The 23,005-nt window shown below is 38.5% G+C and overlaps 2 protein-coding genes across 7 annotated transcripts in view; one reads left to right on the top strand and one right to left on the bottom strand.

Moving 5' to 3' along the window:
* The window catches only part of LOC121864910 (ralA-binding protein 1-like), a 33,624-nt gene extending 16,511 nt beyond the window's left edge, over positions 1-17,113 (bottom strand). Inside the window, exons 1-7 of one of the 6 annotated variants that reach the window (XM_042364091.1) lie at positions 17,030-17,113; positions 14,902-15,085; positions 10,090-10,164; positions 2,746-2,890; positions 1,910-2,244; positions 1,507-1,623; positions 527-671 (exon numbers count right to left, since the gene is read on the bottom strand). In XM_042364091.1, coding sequence (XP_042220025.1) covers positions 527-671; positions 1,507-1,623; positions 1,910-2,244; positions 2,746-2,765 — 617 coding nt within the window. In that variant the 5' untranslated portion in view covers positions 2,766-2,890; positions 10,090-10,164; positions 14,902-15,085; positions 17,030-17,113. Of the gene's footprint in view, positions 1-526; positions 672-1,506; positions 1,624-1,909; positions 2,245-2,745; positions 2,891-4,595; positions 5,250-5,269; positions 6,056-10,089; positions 10,165-14,901; positions 15,086-17,029 lie in introns of those variants that run through there. The other 5 variants (XM_042364087.1, XM_042364092.1, XM_042364089.1 and 2 more) reach the window with 5 other exon arrangements.
* Positions 17,114-17,426: 313 nt separating this feature from the next.
* LOC121864907 (MAU2 chromatid cohesion factor homolog) overlaps positions 17,427-23,005 on the top strand; it is a 17,913-nt gene continuing 12,334 nt past the window's right edge. The window contains exons 1-6 of the mRNA XM_042364084.1: positions 17,427-17,739; positions 19,162-19,341; positions 19,984-20,106; positions 21,093-21,203; positions 21,707-21,827; positions 22,460-22,624. Coding sequence (XP_042220018.1) covers positions 17,515-17,739; positions 19,162-19,341; positions 19,984-20,106; positions 21,093-21,203; positions 21,707-21,827; positions 22,460-22,624 — 925 coding nt within the window. The 5' untranslated portion in view covers positions 17,427-17,514. The remainder of the gene's footprint in view (positions 17,740-19,161; positions 19,342-19,983; positions 20,107-21,092; positions 21,204-21,706; positions 21,828-22,459; positions 22,625-23,005) is intronic.

Here is a 23,005-nt window from a genome sequence, read left to right as displayed (position 1 = left end):
ACCTGTTACACAAGAGAACCTGTTTAATATACTGGCTATTGTTAGGACTGGTATTGTTGATTCTCTGCTCTGGATAAATTTACAAGAATGACATTGCAGGGAGCATGTATCTCGCATGACTCTATCTCTCACCTCCAAGTTTGTGTACAGTTGGTGGGCTAAACAAATCTTCTCATGGCCTTCAAAGGACCATTTATCACCTATTGGCAGGGTTGGCCAATTTAACCCAATGGTTTAAACAAAATGGTTTAAACCAAACAAAAACAATTTTGGAAGGGTGAATCTATGCCTTTCTTCTTGGTTTTAATATTTTTTTTTGTGACTTTATTATTTACAGATGGTTTTAATGATTTATAGTAGATTTGGGATCAGAAATGAAAATTTTTAGGAATTAGTGTAATGACATTTGAAATAATTAAAGATATTTAGAATATTTAAAAAGTCAATTACACTGTTCCCATAAGTTTCAAATCACCTTCATTTACACACACATACTGTATCTCATAACATATAACAAACCTCTCACCTGAGATATTGCTTTAACAGCGAGGCAACAACATGAGGTTCCTGGTCTGTGAGTCTGACGGGATCACCCGAGTTGTACTGACGGCGGAGGTGTTGAACTTTACTCTTCACTCCACTTAGTCTGTAGATACCTTCACAGTGTAGACCTGAAACAGTTTACGGTGTTGCATTTACTCCTCCAACAACACTAACCCCTTCAATATAGGGATGCCACTTTTAATGGTTTATTTGGATAACCCCAGACAATTTTATTCAGCTCACCCCGTACGTAAGGGGTTAAATTTTGTCAAAGATTATCATTTTTCACAGAAATATAGTCATCTACCAATAATGGGTTTCTTTTGTGGCAATGTTTGTGGGGTGATGTACGAGCCCTTGGGATGATGTACGAGCCCTTGGGGTGATGTACGAGCCCTTGGGGTGATGTACGAGCCCTTGGGGTGATGTACGAGCCCTTGGGGTGATGTACGAGCCCTTGGGGTGATATACGAGCCCTTGGGATGATGTACAGGCCCTTGGGATGATGTACAGGCCCTTGGGATGATGTACAGGCCCTTGGGATGATGTACAGGCCCTTTGGATGATGTACAAGCCCTTGGGATGATGTACAGGCCCTTTGGATGATGTACAAGCCCTTGGGATGATGTACAGGCCCTTTGGATGATGTACAAGCCCTTGGGGTGATGTACAAGCCCTTGGAATGATGTAAGAGCACTTAGGGAGATGTTCGAGCCAGCCCTTAGGGTGTATAAAGAGTCCTAAGCTTTCAATGTGGAGCCTTTAAATACACCAGAAGAATACAAATGAGTTTTAGAAGGACAAAATGCATGACTGTGAGACAACTGGAGTGATGGTGATGGTGGTGGAGAGGGGGATGGTGATAAGAGTCATAGTTTAAACACCAAACTCCCCACCCCCAAGTACTGTACAGTACTGAAGCAACTTGATATCACCCAGTACAGGACAGCCAGCAACACCTACCATGTTCCTCAATGTAGTCGATACACTCGCGCACGATGACAGGCAAGTGAACACCATCGTGGCTTGGGCATCTGTCTACTGCTAGGTTAAGTAGCACACCAAACACTGGCAACTCCTCTGCGGACACATAGTACACATTTAGTAATAAGAATGTTGATCTAAAACATCATTGTATCCATCAACATCAAGAACAAACATCTTCATTATCATCAACAGTAAACATCATTATCTTTATCATTGTCAAGACCAAACATCATTATCTTCATTATCATCAAAGCCAAACATCTTCATCAACATCCTTAGGACAATTTCACACACACACAGGTAACGACTCAAGATGGTTACACAGGTGGGAAGGTTTGAGACTCTGAGCTAAAGTAATCACTCAACCATCCACACACACCTTCATATATCTCCTCCAGTTTCTTCTTCTTGTCTTTTTTACTCTTTTTCTTCTCCTCCTTCTCTCTCTTTCTCTCTTCTTTTTCCTTCTCCTTCTCTTTCTTCTTGTCGCCCTTTTTGTCTTCTTTCTCTTTTCTCTTGTCACCTTTCTTTTCTTCTTTTTCTTTTTTCTTCTCTTCCCTCTTTTCTTCCTTCTCCCTCTTCCTGTCATCCCTGGCCTTATCGCTTCTTCTCTCTTCCCGGTCTCTCTCTTTCTCTCTCTCCTTCTCCTCTTTATCTTTCTCTCGTTTATGTAAGAATTTGAAGGATTTAGGCTTCTTGGGCTTTAGTGGACTCCTGTTAAAAACAAAACATTCGTGAATTAAAATATCCATCTAACTCATTTAAACGGTTAACTCCTCACGGACGGCAATTAGATAGCTGTATATAAGTGTCAAGAGGTTTAATTGCCATCCTTAACGAGAGGTTCATACCGGGTGTCTCAGAAAAATATTTACAGATTATTGTGGAGACAGAGTATGTGGTAGTAGCAAAATGTTAACAGTCAATGAGTACAAAAGACACATCCATGATCTTGTTAATTTATAGATACAGGTAAACATGTTTCACCTGAAGGTACCTCTGGGAATGTCAAGTAAGAAGTAACAACCGATAATCTCATAAATGAACCAAACGATCAAGCAGTAAAATATAAACTCAAGTACCCAACAAACTGAATTACTAACACTTATCTGGCATCATGAAGAAACCACACACAGACACAGACACACACACACATTCGACCAATCACACGCTAGAAAGACGCATCACAGTTCAGAGAGACACCCCAAGACTCACCTGGTATCTGACTGGTCCATCTCGTCGGGGGAACTATCCTCTCCTAGCGCTGCATAACCCTTGTCTTTATTTTTATCTTTCTTGTCCTTTTTCTTACTTCTTAGTAACTCCTTCTTCCCTCCCCGCTCATGGCCGCTGTCTCCGTCTGTCAGATCTCAAGCAGTTAGTTACAGGGAAAAATACATTTATTAAACAAGCTCATTCTATATAAAAGATACCACACAAAAGCCAGAACAGGTATATAATTGAAAGGAAGTGTCGTCTAGCAAAGGTCACTACAGTGTGTATACAAAGTTCTGTTATATCAAGTTGCAGCAGTGAGTAACCTTGAACAAGATGCAAAAGCTCAAAATGGTTCATCAAGCAAGATAAGAACAGTATGTGATAAGACTCTTCCGGGGACAATTGAATAAACATGCTCAGTCCATACAAGGAAAAACGAATGAAAAACAAAAGTAATTTTAATTGACTTAAGGCCCTCAGGAAAGCCAAAGCAATAAACAATGTTCATAAACAACCAAGGAAGCAAGTCAGCAGCATATCAATCACTCATAAATCAACATTACAAAGCACTAAGGCAACACAATCTTCCTGTGAACATAGCAAACCAACTGCAGGTTATTATAAACATTTCCATAAACCAGTAACTTATCATCAATAAAATGCAACAGTAAATGTACAGTACCATCTAGTGTGACCAACATAGTTCAACAGTCTCGGCTATGGATAAAGACCCACAATCATCTGGTCATCTGCGAGAGGTCTGTTACATGGACAATAGCTCTACTAACCAAACAAGCACCAAAACACACAGGTCAACTCTATTCATCTCTTTGGATAAAAAATAAAGACAGGATTCTAAAATAAGAAAACCATTTCCCTAATCGCAATGTTAGCTAGTCAGGTACAGCAACCATACACTATATACACCTGTACAGTCAATTACCTGGGGTGTACAGTATCATTAATATCTCACCTCCCAAGACAGAAATATCCACTCATCCCAAACTCTCGCTAAACTAAGGGGTCTCATATTTTCCCAAGTTCAAAAATTACTTAACCAAACTCACTACCTGTACTCGATAATGAAAGAATACTGTACACTATTTCTCCACCTGTTATACACAAACACTAAACCACAAGAAAACCGCTGACATGTATCTAATGTCAATGTTTTGGTGCTCAACGAGGAATCAACCACTGTGCTCACATCTCATATGTCTCAGAGGCTTACCAGAAACATAATAAGAAAGACTGAGACAATACAGACATAAAGCAAGCCTAGAATATTATAGAATGGAGACTCAAGTATACACAAATTAAATAAGATTGATCAAGAATGAACAATACAAGACCATAAATGTTGAAATAAAAGGGGGTGTCTAATCTTCAGGTGAAATACGTTGGGGTGTCTAATCTTCAGGGGAAATAAGTTGGGGTGTCTAATCTTCAGATGAAATAAGTTGGGGTGCCTAATCTTTCTATGAAATAAGTTCTGGGTGTCTAATCTTCAGTAGAAATAAGATGGGCTGTCTAATCTTCAGGTGACCCATCTCTTCTTTATAATATTAACATATGTCGAGTAACATAGTGTATTATACAGTTGCCTAAATATGTGTATCTTAATTAACTTCCCCTAATGGTGGAAAAAAAACATTACCATCTTTCATCATGAGTCGTTTATTTCTCAGCAGCTTTCTCTATTACGACACACACGCAGTTTATCATTGTGCCCTTTAACTTCCCCTACAGTTGTCATCACTAAACACACACACACACGTCAGTCACTCTATAATATACTCCTACAAGCCCTATTGTTATTACCCCTGCATTATACAATTTCACATTACCCATTAAGTTTTTCCTACTCTAAACACCTAACAGTGCGAGGAGCTGAAAGTAACGTAGTCTTCCCCTCCTTCACGGCAGTTGTTCTGAGGGAAGAGTTGTAACCCACTTCTGGCTGTTGTACTATGATAAACAAGTACGGTTCAGCGCCTTATTGGGCACCTTCCACCATATCAAGATTACGATAGTGTTATCTTAAGTACAGTTCTACGTAATATTTTTTACACATACTGTATGAACATATAAATGCCAACATATATACATAAACGCAACATATACACGCACGTACATAAACGCCAGAATACACACACACGTATATAAACGCCAGTACATACACACTATACAATGATGCATAAAACAAACACACACACAAGGTACAGGTATCTTACACCCACACAAACACACCTACACAACACAAGCTCTCCTCTCCTCACCTGACACTCCCACTCACTTCTTTCATCTCTTTCACTCGCTGCATTCATGACATGCTCGTCTCACATGCCTCATCTGAATGCAACCTCTATATAGAAACAAGTGGTGGTTAAGTTGCCATAAAGTAATATATGCAAATACGATCATGACACCTGTGTCTCTACACAACTGACACTTATATATGACAGTAGGAATAAGATAGTAGTAACTAACATGCACATAAGTAATACGTTTGGATACATACATGCCTCCTCTTGGACCTTATTGCTGAGGTCTGAACCACAAAACATCTTCCACAATATTGTTGTACATCTACTACACCACTAGGCCATGCACTAGCTTACGTTAACCAAACTACAGTACAACTCAGACTTAACATATATGAATAGCACCATCTATGAACCACTCGGAAATAATCCGCATTAATATCCATGATCCAGTATTAGGAAAATAAAGTGTGTCACCATGCGCGGATAATCAATGAGATCCACATTGGGACCAGAGCACCAGTGCGGGTCTCCGGTTATCGTACAACTGGCGGCGGGTTGTAGCAACACATGTGTGGAGGCTGACAGTTGCCAGTTGCCTTATATCACTGCCCCACTTCTGTACGGACTCTACGACAACAAACACTAATTTCTCTCCTTTCATTAAATACCTAATGATGGATATCTAATAACTGTATCTTCAAATTCAGAGTCAAAGACTATGACCGCAAAATAATAATGAAATAAATAAGGTTGCTTGGCGTTTCCAAACGAGTTGCCACATTTTAAATTTATATTTTTCTTACACTATTGAATTAACCAACAATAACTATATATTACACACACGATTTTTACTCAAAATAACAAATTAATTGTTACCTTACACATCTGTCATTATGTCAATAACTTTATGACATAAATTATACGCCTGGACACAAAACATTAATACTCAAGTGGCAACTGAGTGAAGGGGAGGTGTGATGCAGTCATGTTTGGTCTGACACAGGTGGGAGGTGGCCCAGCTGATGTGACACTTGTGGGAGGTGGCCCAGCTGATAGCCCAGCTGATGTGACACTTGGGAGGTGGCCCAGCTGATGTGACACTTGTGGGAGGTGGCCTGATGTGCACTTGTGGGAGGTGCCTGATGTGTCACTTGTGGGAGGTGGCCCAGCTGATGTGACACTTGTGGGTGGCCCAGCTGATGTGACACTTGTGGGAGGTGGCCCAGCTGATGTGACTGTGGCCCAGCTGATGTTGACACTTGTGGGAGTGGCTGATGTGACACCTGTGGAGTGGCCTGATGTGTCACTGTGGGAGGTGGCCCAGCTGATGTGACACTTGGGGAGGTGGCCCAGCTGATGTGACACCTGTGGGAGGTGGCCCCAGCTGATGTGTCACTTGTGGGAGGTGGCCCAGCTGATGTGACACTTATGGGAGATGTGACACTTGTGGGAGCCCAGGTGGCCCAGCTGATGTGACACTTGTGGTGGCCCAGCTGATGTGTCACTTGTGGGTGGCCCAGCTGATGTGTCACTTGTGGGAGGTGGCCCAGCTGATGTGTCACTTGTGGGAGGTGGCCCAGTTGATGTGTCACTTGTGGGAGGTGGCCCAGCTGATGTGACACTTGTGGGAAGTGGCTCAGCTGATGTGACACCTGTGGAAGGTGGCCCAGCCGATGTGACACTTATGGGAGGTGACCCAGCTGATATGTCGCTTGTGGGAGGTGGCCCAGTTGATGTGTCACTTGTGGGAACACAGGTGGCCCAGATAGTATGACACGTGTACATGACACAGAGGACTTGGCCTTGATGATGGTGGCCCTGCCGTTATGATACATTTAGGAGGTGACGAAAACAATCATGACACAGGTGGACCAAGGGTGTGTAGTGCATAATGAGGCGGTGAGCAGTGCGTAGAATAATGAATCACACAGCCAGCACGTGCAGCAGGAAGGAGAAGGACGGTGATGCCGTCAACTGAACTTCAATATTTGTCCTGATACTGTGTGTGTGTGTGTGTGTGTGTGTGTGTGTGTGTGTGTGTGTGTGTGTGTGTGTGTGTAACTGTATCTATGGGTTCAAAATTACAGTATAGTACAGTATATTTAAAGTCTCATTCACGTTTTTCAGTCTCCCACACTTCAGGCATTTCCTTAACTGATCCCCTCCCTCCTCCTCTCTCCCAGTACACTTTTCATCACCAGTCACCTCTCTCTTACATCAACATTTCTCTCACTTTTAACGTCATGCACCAACCAACCAACCACTCAAAACAATGCAGGGGGAGAGATTAGATTACCTTACTCTATTAGGAAATAACCTCACTATGATATCAATTTCACTTACTGCTGATTAACTGCCTCATTGCACTTGACGATGGTGAGGCGCTCTCTTACAAACGCACTCTAAGCTCTGACATGAATACTTATCTTGCAATGCCTCTCTCTCTCTCTCTCTCTCTCTCTCTCAGGAAGATGGCTAATGATAGGAGACCCACCTAGCCATTCTATCATTACATCTTCACTTTCCTCTTTATTCTCCTTATCCCTTCCCCTATTGTCTCCTTAATATATTCTTCCATCTTCCTCTAAGCATTGCACCTGTTACATTACTCCAAAATACTCTCGATATTGTCCTCTCATCCTGCAACCATATCAAATGTCCATACCATCTCAGTGCTCACGCCACCACTCAACACTTTACACTCCCTGCCTTCACTCCCAAACACTTTATTACTTTCTTACCTTGAATAAAGCATTTTTTTTACACTCCAAGTCTATGTTTTACTGCCAAAAGTCAAAGTATGGAGTACAGTATTACACTATATCGGAGTTCCTTCTTTGCCTCTAACCTTTCATTCCTTCTCTTTATGATACTGTACTTCCCAGGTATCCAATCACTCTCCTACCATGGACTGTTCTCTCTGTAATTTAAATTCATCATAACTTTCTACAGTAATTTAACATCAGGCAATATATTTAAAATCTCTAACTCCAAACAAAACTTAATATAAATATATTATTCCTAACATTTACCTTTGATTTCCTTTTATCACACTCTCTTTAAATTACCCTTATTGTTCGTGATAATGATATGAAGTGCCTGAGCCGGCCTTTATCATACTAAGCCATTGAACCAACCAGTCACCTGTGCCTTTGTCCTCCATGAAGAATTCCCATACAAGAGAAAACAAAATGGACGACAGTAACCTTTTGAGGTGGTAATGATGCTTGAAAGAATTTAATGCCATTTTTTCAATGCTTATTACTCGCCAATTATATGTTTCCAAGGTGACTCTTTGGTGTCTTTGTGTTATTCTGAAAGTATTTAAGTTGTTAAACCCCATAAATTTAAATTCTGAGAGAAAAGCATATTTCAGTCCAAATATTTTTAAGCCATTAGCCTTACCATTTCGGCAGTTTCAGCCCAAAATCTCAATCTCTGGGATTTTTTTTCAAAATCTCAGAGTAAGTACTCCTGAACATGTTGATTCCAAGTCTATGATCCACAAGTTGAATGTGGGGTAAATACAGTAGTGGTTGTAATGACAGAACTGTTGGGGCAGTCCACAAAAGTTGCGTGTGTGGAGGGCTACACCTAGTGCCTAAAACACATTTATATCACGAGAGCATTTTCCAGAATCTACAATGAGGCGACTGAGGCACTATTTCCTGCAAACACTAAGGTCATAATCACCATCTTCATATATTTAATTTTAAAAGACACAACACCGACGCTTGTATGTACAACCTTCACCGTGCATTTGCCTCTAATACACTACAGTACACGTCAGCTGCCGTGAAGTGTGAGCACCTTACACCAGAAACAGTATGGGAAAAACATGGACAGATAAATAAAATATATACCACAAACAAGAGGGGAAAACAGAACATGAGAAGTGAGAACGGACAGAATAATACAAGTACTACATCAGAATTAATAATAAATAACCAAAGGGAAAAAATAACTGGTTTAAGAATTAATAAAACCAATTGGAACTGTGATTATGTTACTGTATAAGAAATGAGAAGGATGAGAGGGAGAATGAACTCTTCGTCTGGGTGAGGGTTGCCTATTAATAACACAAAACACTACAGCACACATAAACACTTCCATCTTCCTTCATGTACAAACAAACAAGTGCTTTCAACAGACACAGAGCACTACTGGTAAACATAGGCAGTACTACCAATAAATGAACCTTTAAGTGCCACACATAATATAAAATCATATAATACCTAGTGTTTGAAGAGCTATTCACTTCAAACACACACCCGGTACTCAGCCACACACACCCGGTACTCAACCAAGGGCATTAGAACATACAGTATATTTCTTCAACGCAAATACAGTATGATCCAAATCTGATGACATTTGGTAAAGCTAAGGTGTAAAATAGTCTTGAGGACAGATGAATAGAAGGACAGGTGGGCAGAACAGACAGGTAGATGGAGGGACAGATAAAGCTATATATCCCCTCACTCTGCCATAGTAGTGAGGGGGAGGGAATAAAAATAAATAGATCACAAAAAATAGATTACAAATGTGATACAACAGTCGTCCAAAAATACCCCATAAAAAATTATCCTTATCTGTGAAGAGGAAAGCTTGACATCAACCATACACTACCTACAGTACAGTAATGCAATGAAGAAGCTACAGTAATAAGATCTGAATCACAAAGTTCATGTCTACAGATACAGTCACCGTCAAGAGTCCCGACCCCTCTCCTGCTGCTTCACGAACCCCAAGATTCACACCCGCGAATTTGAAGCATCCGTGGACAGAATAATGTATCAGTGTCTACTGCTTCGGTTTCAGAGGTCTGAATCTCAGGGGTTCGTCAAACAGCAGGAGAGGCAATAGGACTTTTGATCGTAACTGTACAGAATCAAGTTGTCCTGACGGAGTGAAAAAAAACATATAAGCCATCATAATTAATCCCAATCACCTTAAACAAATATAAAGACACTACAGTACAGTGGAATAATAAATAAGAGAGAGAGCGTTTGACACAAAACACACCAGAAGAACTACAACTACACCCTTGCCCCGGTAAATGTCAAGACTACATTACCTGCTCTAGATTACGAGTGACATGCAAATTAGATCATCAAGCATATCACCTCTGCAACTCAGTCTCGTGCTTACACTGTTAGGGGTAGACAAACACAGTGAGAAAAACCACATATATTGGGCAAGTCATGTCAAAAGATGCTCATAAAACACACACACACGCACACACAACACATCAGACCTTCATTAAATGTTACCACAAGAACTGACAGAACCTGAAGGGGACTGAATGGCCTTGTCAACTGTATATAGAACTTGTGTTTTAAATAAATCCAATAATGTACAGTCACATGAACTTACCTATATCTGATACAGTGGCTGGCACATTTGGTGAGATGTGGCAACTCTGTCTTTGTTTACATCATATTAAAACTCCCAGAATGGCCCCAATGAAAGTCTAAATAGCAGCCAGACTATAGATTCTAGAAAAACATTTCACAGGGATGCCACATCTCACAAAATACAACTGCACCAGGTATAAGTGCAGGTGACTGTACCAGTAAGATCATATCTAATTCAGTTACATTCGAGTTACATAATATATATTCGTCAAGTACTGTACTAAGCCAATGTAATACCTTAAAAGTACATAACAAATAACATAAAATAAATTTCCTTTCCTTTAACTATTCTGATGATACTGTAATAACTATAAAGTACAGTAATCTGGAATGCCACTCAATTGCAGGTGAGAGGATGCACTACACTCCCCTGCCAGGAACCACACGACCATGATGCCTAAGGTCTTGTGTTTAGATACCCAACCTTTTGTTGAGAGGTGCATTACTGTTTTAAGAGCTCAATATTCTGTATAAATCTATCGTAAAACATCTGCCTTGTAATTAACCCCTTCGCTACAGGGACGCCACTTTTAATAGTTATTTTATTTGACAAACACCTGGCGATTTTATTCGCTCGGAGGGGGACGCGAACACAAGGAGTTAAATAGTTCCGAGTTCAAGTCCTGGCTAGAGTCGAGAGCTAACACCCTCCCCAACCTTTCATTTACACACTCTTAACCAATCACATCTCCCCCAACCATCCAATTGACACTCTTAACCAGCCCTTCACGATGTCTGATTCTACACCACCTCGGTACAATCTGACTAGCTCTCTGCCCAGCATGTCTCTCATTTCCATATCTACTCCACACTTCTGCCCCTCTCATACTCTGCATCCTATTCATCCTCCACACTGCTCTCAAGTATGTCAGTTTTATTGCTTCATATTAGCTTCTTCCTCTACTTGTATTCATAGCCTTGCATCACAACCTTTGAACATTCGCATTTTTGCCTTTTTTAATGTACCTCTATCTTTCTCTCTCCATACATTACTCAAAGCCCCTCTTATTTACCCTTCTTTTTACTCGTTCATCAATCATTGTTCCATCCCCAGATGTATGAAACACTTCACTACCTTCATTCTATCTCCACTAAAACTTACATTCTTTATAACACAGGTCATTATTTTTCATTTGCAAATCCTAAATGATTACTACTGTACATAATATACAGCACTGTATAGGGTTCTCAAATAAAAAACTAACCCTGTACTAATAAAGAGAATTTGTTGGTCCATTTCATTACCGTCAAGACAATTTGATGAACAGAGGAAAAACTATAGAGACTGGAAGTTACAGAAAAATAAAGTTGTATGAAGAATATCTTACAGACAAGGAGCAACATTTGAGATATATTTCACTATTATCATATTAAAATGGATGATCATGTAAAAGAAATTTATTTTAGTAAAGGCTCCGAGTTATGTCAGTTTTGTCCAAAGTCGTCTATCTTAAGCCTGCAACTTCGTGTAATAATTAACATCTTACATAAGGAAATGCAGCTTACAGAATAATCCGTGTCATTCTACTTTCCAACAGTGAGGAGCAAAAATTACTATCAAACCCTTTGATCAGTGAGTTTTAAACCCCCATGGCTCTCAACTTACAGTACAGTATGGTACAGTACAGAGCAGTGTAACATTAAATTAAAAAGGCATCAGAAAAGGCGACAGTGATGGTCACATGGTAAGTGTGTCGTGATACCTAACCTAACAGGTATAGTCTAGTCTGTATTATTTTCTTCACTTCAACACTAAACAACACACCCCAGACTCTAGCTGAGGTGAACTCAGTATCAGTGTTTTTACTGCCTCTATGTTACCTACAACATTTCATGGTCTGAGTCAATATCATTTTTTTAGGATAAATTAGTTTAGCACACGTCCTATTTTGGTGTCATAAGAGTTTTCACGAACAGATTCCATACTATAAATAAGGACTACTTATACTTGATCAAAACAATTTTTTTTTTCATTTCTGAAAGAAACAGTAACATTTGGGTGAGAAGAAACGACCAGAAGTTACCTTCCCAGGACCCCAAAACACCCCTTCCATGTAGCCCTGACTTATCCACATGGATAATTGTTTCTGTCTTCTATACAGTACAGTTTTACCCATTGGTGATGGCAGGCTGTCTCAGGGGTGTTTAGTAATGAAAAATCTCTCAACTCACTCATCAATGACCTGTACGCAATCATCATCAATGTTTTACACCCATTTTCCAGGCTTGCACGAGTTAGCCTCCATTGCCTGATGGCAGCTCTATTTGCTGCGTGACCTCTTGCAGCCTCTCATTAGGTTTTCAACTTGGCCTACCCCTGGTTCTCCTCCCCTCCACATTCTGACTTATGTATCCCTTGACTTACCGTACAGTAATTGGTTTTCATTGTCTCCACATGCCCAAAGCACCTCAACCAACCTCTACCCCAAAACTTCACCCATACTGTACTCTCAATACCCAGTCACCTTCTTATCTCTGAATAGTTTCCTATCCTTCAACTGCACTACCTCACATGGTACTATGTCAAATGTCTTCTCAAAAGTCTACAAAATACAGCTATCTCTTCTTCCCTGGACATTCTAATTCAGTAATACAGTACAGAAGTCTGAATTAAGAGAAGTAATAGATTAGCATTTAAATATTTTGTTTCCTGTGGTAACTAATTAAAGAAGTGGCTGGAGTTTACTCTGTATATAACAGTTGACAAACATATTCATCATGCTATTAAATTAGGCATTCCTGAGAATTCACTTGGGACAAAGCCTCTGAAATAAAGTTGGCCTAGAAACATCTTACTGGGAGCAATAAGGAGAGTGAATGCAACAAAGCAAGCAACAAGAAACGTTCAACTTACATAAGAATAACGTTATTTAATCTATGGAAACTATACAGAATTTCCTATCTAATAACTTTGTGTCAGTAATACAAGATGGCAACATCAATAGTACAGTACAGGTATATTGAACAATCAGGTAGTGACTTACCTAATTCAAACGTCAATCTTTTCCCTCAGACTGTGTGGACTGTGTGTGTATTGCATTCAATTCTGTGTCCATACACCACCCATACTGTACGCTAATAAATACAAATACATAGTGCAAAAGTGTAGAAACACAAGGTATGGTATCTAGTAATAAAAAAAAGGCTTCCAAAGTAGTGGAGAAGCAGTGTTGTGTAGTGTGAGCAACCCTGAAACATATCTTCACGTGTTAATAACTGTATACAAAGAAATTCAGTTCAGTACATATCTCAAAAAATACAATTGATATATCAAGTAGCAATAAGTAAGACACGTGATGGCCATAAGAGTTAACGTGCACCAACATAAACAACTCATGCACCAGCAACACTCAAGAGGTACAGTATACGGCCATAAGCACTTGCCGGATTTCATGACCTGGCCATGATCTGTCGAGTTCCTCTGCTACAGCACACAATAACCCGGGGAATAAATCTCCCAGTAACTTAGACTTATATGTGGAATTTAAAGTTCTAAAGGACAACTTTTTACCAAATTATTACTGAATTTATGAAGCTATTCTTTTGTCCTCATCCGTATCAATCTGCAGTATTACAGGTATCTGGCTTATCTATACATATATATATATATATATATATACTGTAAATATACATGCTGCATAAATACACAGTATATGTAAAGTATAATACATTTCCCCTTCCTGGCCCTCAACACTTGGTTTATGAAACTTCCAGTAAAGAAATGTCACCAAAACACTACAGGAAGTATTCATAATCTGATCCTAAGTTTATGAGAGGAGCATCAGCGTATAATAGCATTTAACACTATATACTGCCATCTGAACAATAGTTAAAACACTGATGCTGTCTACAGGCAAATAAACAGACAACCTACGGGTAAGACTTAAGTTCCCTTCTGGTGTAACCGGGAGGAAAATTAAATGTATTGATGTCATTTCCTATAGTGATGTCACCTCCTAAATAGTTTAGTTTGTTGTACAAGACTAGTATAATTTTACAGACAGAAGACATCACCCTAATAACCTACATTACTTTTCAAATATCAAGCTAATCCTGTAATGTTTATAGTTTTAACTTGTGAAGAGACGACTTATGTAGAACTCTCATGACTAGTTAATACTGAACCTCATCTGTTTCCTCGTTACATAATTTCCACTACTGTATGTTAACAAAGTTCAAACACAAGACTAACATATCTAACGTTAAAAGATAATTTTAAACTCATTAAACTAACTTCCACAAGAGGCCAGTCACACCAACCCATCAAAACATCAAGAAAGTAGATGAATATTAAAAACTGATACAACTTTATTGAAAAATTTCTAACTGTTTATATATTTTTCTAATCACTGTTCACTTCTGTATTCATATATAAGTATGATGCTAAAAACAAGTCAAGTCACCTACTGCAAATATAGCTAGGCTACTTATCTTCTAAAACACCATACAATACACTACACTACAGTACTCACAGTCACTGTCACTGCGGCGAGACGACTCGGAGGCATAAAGACCAGGGAACTCTTTCTCTACATCGGGACTCTCAAAATCCATATTGGACATGACTACAGTACACGTGAGAAACCATACAAGGAAGCTGTGAAAAGCTTGGGCGTTACAGTAGGTGGTGAGGGTTTGATGGAGTACAGTAGTCACCTGGAAGAGATGTTTTGTATCATCAATTTATTATAAATACAAATGATAATATCTTAACATGTACTATATAGTGCATAGAGCAGATTAAGAGTTAAACTTTCCACAGTGACATTGAAGGAGGATCTTCACATCTCTGACTGTATTAGAGGGGTGAGGGAGAGAGAGATGGTCACACATACACTGTAGGTAAATAACTTAGTGATGGACAGGAACTGAGGTATTAGGTGGTATCATCTGAGGAGCTAAACAAACACACTTAATAATTCAGAAAACAGAGAATACAAGGAAATTCCAATACTGTATATAAGAGAGACTTGACACACTGCCCCCAAAACAACACTCTTAGTACAATATTCTGAGATAAACATTTATGATCTTTTTAATGTTTAATACTTCAGCTATTTCCCCCCAAAATTATAAGTTACCCGATACTACTTTACAAGAGGTGTGCAGGTAACTAGTATCACAAGGAAACTTTACATACTACAGTAGTATAAAACTTCCTTTTCTCAAGAAAACCCCCCAAATTATGGAGAAATAAATATTTACCTTACCTAACCTAACCTAACCAAAAAAGAACTTAATGACTCTCATATATCAGGATACACAATTATTCCAACTAAACTTATAAAATAAAAGCACCTTGATGTTGTGATAATAGTAAACACAGGCTGGCACCAACAATACAGTACTATACTCACATAAAAAACAGTAATAACCACTTCAAAAATATTATACAATACAGTGTATGTACAGTGATATTTTCATTAGCCGGAACAACTGGTGCAGAGCACTTCCGGGAATGAGGGATTTCCGGGCAAAGAGACTACTCTCTCAAAGCAAGGAAAACACTCCCACATCCCCGCAATTTTCCGGGTAGTTGGAAAATTTTCTCAGAAGTTTCCAGAAAATGTGCCCCACGGAAAATTTCAATTCCGGCTATCGGAGAGTTCCGGGTTTGAGGGATTCCGGCTAACGGAGATATTACCGTATTCATTTTTCATTGAATAAGAAAAATCATATCCTCACCACACAGTCAAGTCAGTTATAGTGTACTGTCTCCACTGCCACGCTACACTGGCTACTGTAAAGGAATCACTGACGCCATTATTGGTACCAACAAATGAAAAACAAATCGGTCGTCTGGAATAACTGTTTGTTTACTGGCAGAGAATTATAAAAGAAAGTTGTAACACCTTTTTCTGTAACATTACCAGCATTTCTAGTTTATGCTTTTGGCTTAATTACTACAGTGGTTTAGGATTTTATGCTTAATACAGCATCATGACGGTAACATCAATCGCCCAAATAATCCATATCCACTCTTTAGTAAATTTCTCCGAGCACCAACAATCCACACTGTATTGATATATGGAGAAAGTTTTACAAGATGGTATCTAACCTAACCAAACTGCAATGATCATTAGATAAGGTTAGGTCAACTTGGGTCAGGTCATATGCAGTAATGGACAATTCACTTGACACTAGTTCACATTTCACCAGCTTTTCCTGTATATAATTCCACATTACCGACATAAATTAACAGGACATATTTTCACCTAAAGCTTTCATATATTTCAAGCTGTATAAAACAATTAAGCTCTCGAGTACACCATCACCCCCCAGACAGACAGCTTGACACTCTACAACCAGGCATAACTTACACAAATAATGACTATTTAACACAATAATCCTACTGCTTACACACAATCCTTAAACCCAACAGTATAATAGTGAAATAATTGAAGAAAATAATAATTAAAGACAGTATATAAAGCCGACAGTAGCCCCACCCCCTTCCTCAACACCTGGACCCAATCACTTAACCTCATTTACAACATTCTCTCCATTAATCCACATATACCAACCATTATATAACATCCTCTATAGTTACATAATATTATATACATACATAATAGAGTAATACAAGTAGAAATAACTCACTAAATCACATTATAAAAGCTGCAGTAATATTTCCCTCTCAAGGTTAACAGCTGACGCCCCACCATACTACCCAAGGACCATTATACTACTACTACTACTAAATCTTCCTATAATCCATTACAATTAACTTTATTTATATAATATACAAATAGAGTTATAATTTAATTGATTATAATGTTTAAAATAATGATGATGGTTGGGTTTATTGGTGTTAATAGTGGTGAGATAAAGTATGAATGGTCATTTGAGTTATATTTCTTATTTATGATAATTACTCTATTTTAATGATGAAAATAATATTGTAATATATAATTTATGAGGTATAGTATATAATTGTATGTATTAATTGTGTTTTAGTGTAAATAAATGGAGTTGGAGGTTAGTGTTTACAAGGTGGTGGGAGGAGGAGGTCTCAGAGGCGTCCAGGGACACATTATACTTTTTTTTCCCACTGTGTCGCTCTATTTCGTCTTAACTTCGATGCTATGGCTAATTCCCAAGATGCTTATTACCTCTCCTTACTAGCACTGGCTGAGAGGTTCCGTACCCAAGAGCCTGCTAATATTAAGAGCTGTGTTCAGTGTCTCCAAGCAGTCCTGACCTTCCGTCCCCCCCCTAAGGTAGAGGCCCGTACCCACCTCCAGCTGGCCAACCTCCTCATACAGTACACTAATAACTCCCAGCTGGCTCGTGACCACCTGGAACAAGCAGTGAGTAATATTATTGTGTCTTGTCTCTCACCTGGGTAGTGTCTCTCTCACCTGGGTAATGTCTCTCTCACCTGGGTAATGTCTCTCTCACCTGGGTAATGTCTCTCTCACCTGGGTAATGTCTCTCGCTCTGATATTGTCTGTGTCTCGCCTGCAAATCAAGTGCAGGCATTTCATACTCTTGCTTGTAATAGTTAGCAATACTAGCACACCTACACCACCCGGTCTCAACTAGTTTTTTTTTTATTGAAGACAACATTTAATGTATCGAGAAAATTGTAGATGATTAATTCTAGTTTTCATATTTTTGTTTTCCGGAGCTGTTATAAATAATGGTCTTTATCCCCCACGTTGAGCTGACACTTGATCAGTTATTGAGAAACAAACTCATACTGTCAGTTGATAATTTATACGGATAAGTTGAGTCAACGTAATCTAACCTAACCTTACCTAACAGTGATGTAATATGGTATACAGTATACATAAATATAACTTGTTTAGGTTAGGGTAGTTTGGTTCGTCTTAAGACCTAGCAGTCACTGGAAGCGTATGTGTGAATGCAATGGTCACTGGAAAGGTTTGTTATGTATAAAAAATTAAATTTACTCCAAAACATAGTTTAGTGTTCAGAACAGAAAATGTCGGCAAAATAACAAATACGAAACTGCAATTCCTTGACAGTATTTTGTTTTGTGTATTTTATCCAATCACCACCATTTTTATGCTTCGTAGTGTTAATATACAAACACTTCATATAAACTTTCCATATGAACACTACCGTAAGTAACTGCTACATTATACTGTACAAATAATCCATGATAATTTTAATTAACCTTATTGGAACACCCTAAGCACATGATGTATGATAAGTGGAACAGTCTTTCGCATCATCATGTCACCAACACTCGAAGCACAAAAATGGAAATGGCAGAATGTAACGGTACTGTACCTTTAATTAAGGAAGAAAAACTACTGAAAAACAAAGTAAAAGAAATTACAGCTCCTGCACTTAATTTGCAGTGTTCCTCAAGGTAAGAATGAAGCTGTCCAATACATTACAGAACTTGTTGTTGAGATGTACAAGAGTGATTTACGGACAGTATTACTGAGATTACAACAGCTGTATGATTACCCCAGTGTTGGCTGACTTGTGTACTTTACAGTATTAGAACCCAGATGTGAATTTTAATGATAGAACAAAAAGTATCATTTCATGCAGATGTTATTATATACAATACTCAAAACAAGTGGATCAACAAGGCATAAGGTAACATTTTTAGTACGTCTATAATACTTGTATGTGCCCACACCTTTGTCGGCATCAACAGTCTCGGATAATCTAAGAGTACAGGTAGACTCGAGTATTGGATGACTTACCAGTACTAATATTAATAATTCATTGACTGATTTTTTTTCCAACAGTGGAACCTTTCAATGAACATTGCCGGGTTTGATGACGTACGATTTGAGGCAGCAAGTGAATTGGCAAAATTATACGAACAAGCCGGAGGTGCTAGTAATACCAAATCTCTTCTGCGTCGAGCAATTGAGCTCTCTCGCCAGAGTGTGTATTGGCATTGTCGTCTGATCTTCCAATTAGCTGTAAGTTATATTTCATCATTTTACTTAGAATTAAATATTCTATTATTACAGCAGTACTATATCCTGGAATACTGTAATGTACAGGTATTCCACTTGTAACTACAGGTTGCAGTTGTGTTATTGTAGTGGGAGTGGTGTTTGCTGCTAGTGTGTTTAGTGTGGCATTATAGTACAGTACTGTACTATACTATACAGTACTGTGCTGTACTGTACTCTGTTTCTTACCATTAATGGTAAGTGAGTTGCAACTCCACAAATCATTAAAATTATTCTAATATGAACTGGGCCGAACCTAACTTATGGATAGGCTAGGGTAGGTTGTAATAAATTACCGTATTGCGTGTACTGAAGCTATATTCAAAACTAAGATAAGATGTGAAATATAATTTGTTTTTTTTTTAGTTACTGGGAAAATAAATAAGTTTCTCCTTGAATTATGTTGTATTTTATACTTTTACCATAGAGGCAGTAATAGAGAAGACATACTTGTTTTTGAAATAATTTTCTTCTGTTGTAGAGGAAAATTTTGATTTGTTATTGTTAAAAAGATTAATGTTTAATTAATACATAGAAAAAGTATTTATTAAGGTCATTAGAGTTATATAACTGTACAGTAACTAATCTTTGCAATGTTTTTTACAGCAGTTAGGGTTAGCAGAACTTGACTATGCAACTGCAGGTGGTCTTCTGCAAATGGGTCTTGAGTACTGTCATATCCAGGGCGTTGCTTACACTCAGCTGCTCTTCCTGCTAAGCAAAATCATGGTCAGTATTTGATTGGGTGGGAGGAGACCCATGGCTCTGTAAATACTGTACTAGACTTAAGTATCTTGTAGCAGTGAGATAGGATGTTAACGAGCTAATACTTGTACCACATAATAGTCTTTAAACTTGTCTCACAATAATGAGTTATGTGAAATTTAAATTGTCAGAACATGAGCACATCATCCCTGTGTCCTTAAAGGTGTTAGTTTGGTGGTGATGTTTGTGTTTTATTTTTATTTATGTCAGACCTTTTGAATATCTGTTACTTCACTCATGGGACTTCTGAGTTTTGACGGGGCCGTATAGTAGATTTACTTTCATATTAAACGATAGAAAAATAGACGGAGTGGATAGATAATGTTTTACCAGTTCCTTGCAGTGCTGTGATATGCTAAAGTGGGTCAGAGAACACACAGTTATCAAGAACTGTTTATAGGATGGCATTTTGTATGACTTTCAGACTCACAACTGTCTAGTGAACTCCTGATGATAATTTGTTACAGGTACAGACCCTCAGAACTGTAAACTCTCAAAAAAATTGACATACTGGTACTCTATTAATGCTGGTAAAAATTAATAAATTAATCAAGGTATTAGGCTGTTCATTCAACCAGACAATAATTATTTCTGAATTCTTTACTTCTGGTGAATATCTCACTACACACATGAAGCTGTGGGTTTCAGACGTAAACAACCCCAAGATATGGTGCTGTGTAGGCCTATCCAGGGTACTCTCAAACTTTTAAACAGACTATATTAAATTCTCTCTTTTTATATTACATATGCATGCAATGGGGTTATCTTTATTTTCTTATTTAAGAAGTAAACAAAGTCCAACTGAGCTTGTGTGTGTGTGTGGAAGCAAAACTTGGTGTACTGTATTGTACTGGTAGGCCTGGGGCAACATGAATGACCTCGGACCCAGGAAACCAGAAAATCCTCAAAACCAGTTTGCTTTAATTTATTGGGTAACTCTATTTGTGCAGGTGATGCTATTGGAGGGTCGGGGAGCAGCAGAGGTTCAGACTCTACTCGCTCAAGCTAACCAGAGTGTTGAGCAGTACAATGGAGCCCAGGGTCAGAAGGAGCACCTCAGGGTAAGGAACTTTATATGTCAGTCCCTTATGTTTTAGAACCAAGACTCTGTTGAAACGCCCTTTTTTGACTGATGGATGTGATGAGAGGAGTGTCACTTATTTTAGAGTAAATTTGTGCCTTTAAAATTAAATGCTCATGATTTTTTCCTACTTCCTCCCACCCTTAGGTTAAATCTGTACTTGTCAGACCTGCAGCAGTGACTGAAGTATCATCATCTGTGTTCCTCTTCTGTACCATCCTCTTTCCAACACAAACTACAGTCCACACCCTTGATTGACTCTCTCCCTCACACAGAGTAGAAAATATTGCTCAAGGGGGATAGGAAAAGAGTGCATACATGGGGAAAAGAATGCATACATGGGAAAATAATGCATACATGGGAAAATAATGCATACATGGGACAATAATGCATACATGGGAAAATAATCCATACAAGGGAAAATAAGTCAGACATACTTCAAAACTGTTCTTCTGTTTTTATTTATTCATCTTTCATCATCAGGTTTTCTACTTGGTGCTGCTGGTATGTCACAACCTCAACAGTGGACAGGTGAAGAGTGTCAAGCCAGCCCTCAAACAGCTGCAACAGTCCATACAAAACATCACACAGCTCTCAGAACAGGGTAAGTACTGTACTGTATCTGAAAAGGAAAAGGTAATGTGCGAATTAATGAGAGTGCTGAATTTTGAGTTGATAAATTTTGACATTTTTGAGCCATATATATTTTGGTGGTGGGTGGTGTTTTAATATACAAGGGGAACAAGAGGGTCATGGACTTTGTTACAGTAAAGGTGGTCTTCTGTGACGAACAATGAACCTACTACAGTATCATCGTATGTCTGTAATCATTGTAAACATCCCAGAATACCTCCATAAATTTAATAAATCTTTGCTTGGGTATATTTCATTTGATAATTCCCATCAGGTTTGTATCATGGGTGGTTTCCTAAGCAACCTGTCTTTCCTTCCATGTTTCAGAGCATCTCACTAAGTTATGATATACAATTAATGTCTGATGAGTAAGTACTTCTGCAGTAAAAGTGAAAACTAATAATTAAATAAAAACATTCAAGCATAATGTAATAGTTATTCAGTGTGTTTATTATTCTGTTATGCTGGATGTAACAGTTTTTTTTTTTATGTACTATCAGTGGTACCTTGTTACAAAATGTGTTTGCTCTTATACTGTACTGGTGTTACCTGACAGGAGCTAAGTGAACAATAACTATATGTATTGTTTGACTGTTATTCCAGAGATCATTCCCAGCAGTGGAAGTGAAATGTTTGCCTGGCTGCCACGAGAGCAGCTGTGTGTGTTGGTCTACCTCGTCTCTGTGATGCATTCCATGCAGGCGGGCTACATGGAGAAGGCACAGAAGTACACAGATAAAGCTCTGCTGCAGATTGATAAACTTAAAGGTTAGTGGAATTAAAATAAAGAGGAAATTTTATTAATGGAAATACAGTATATTGTTATTTCTGAGTCACGGTCTCAGAATTGTATAAAGTGCGGTGGCAGTTTTAACAGAAAGTACATTACATTATACTGATATTTTGTATCACTGAGGTAAGTTCATTCCCAGAGTCTTCTCAGACCACAAGTTATCTTCCAACTTTATGGAATATGTCATAATCAAACAAATTGAAGAACACTGCCCCCTTTCTCAGACCCAGTATGGTTTCTGTTCCAGCCATTCATCTGCAGACCTCCTCATATTACATTTTAATTTAAAAACCTTGACTTCACTTTTAGGAAATTCAATCAACTTTATCTAGTTACTTTTAATATTTCTAATACTT

The sequence above is a fragment of the Homarus americanus genome, unplaced genomic scaffold (genome assembly GCF_018991925.1).
Source record: "Homarus americanus isolate GMGI-L3 unplaced genomic scaffold, GMGI_Hamer_2.0 scaffold2539, whole genome shotgun sequence".
Lineage (NCBI taxonomy): Eukaryota > Metazoa > Arthropoda > Malacostraca > Decapoda > Nephropidae > Homarus > Homarus americanus.
Note: the sequence above shows the minus strand (reverse complement) of the source record. Positions and strands in the feature narration are given on the sequence as shown.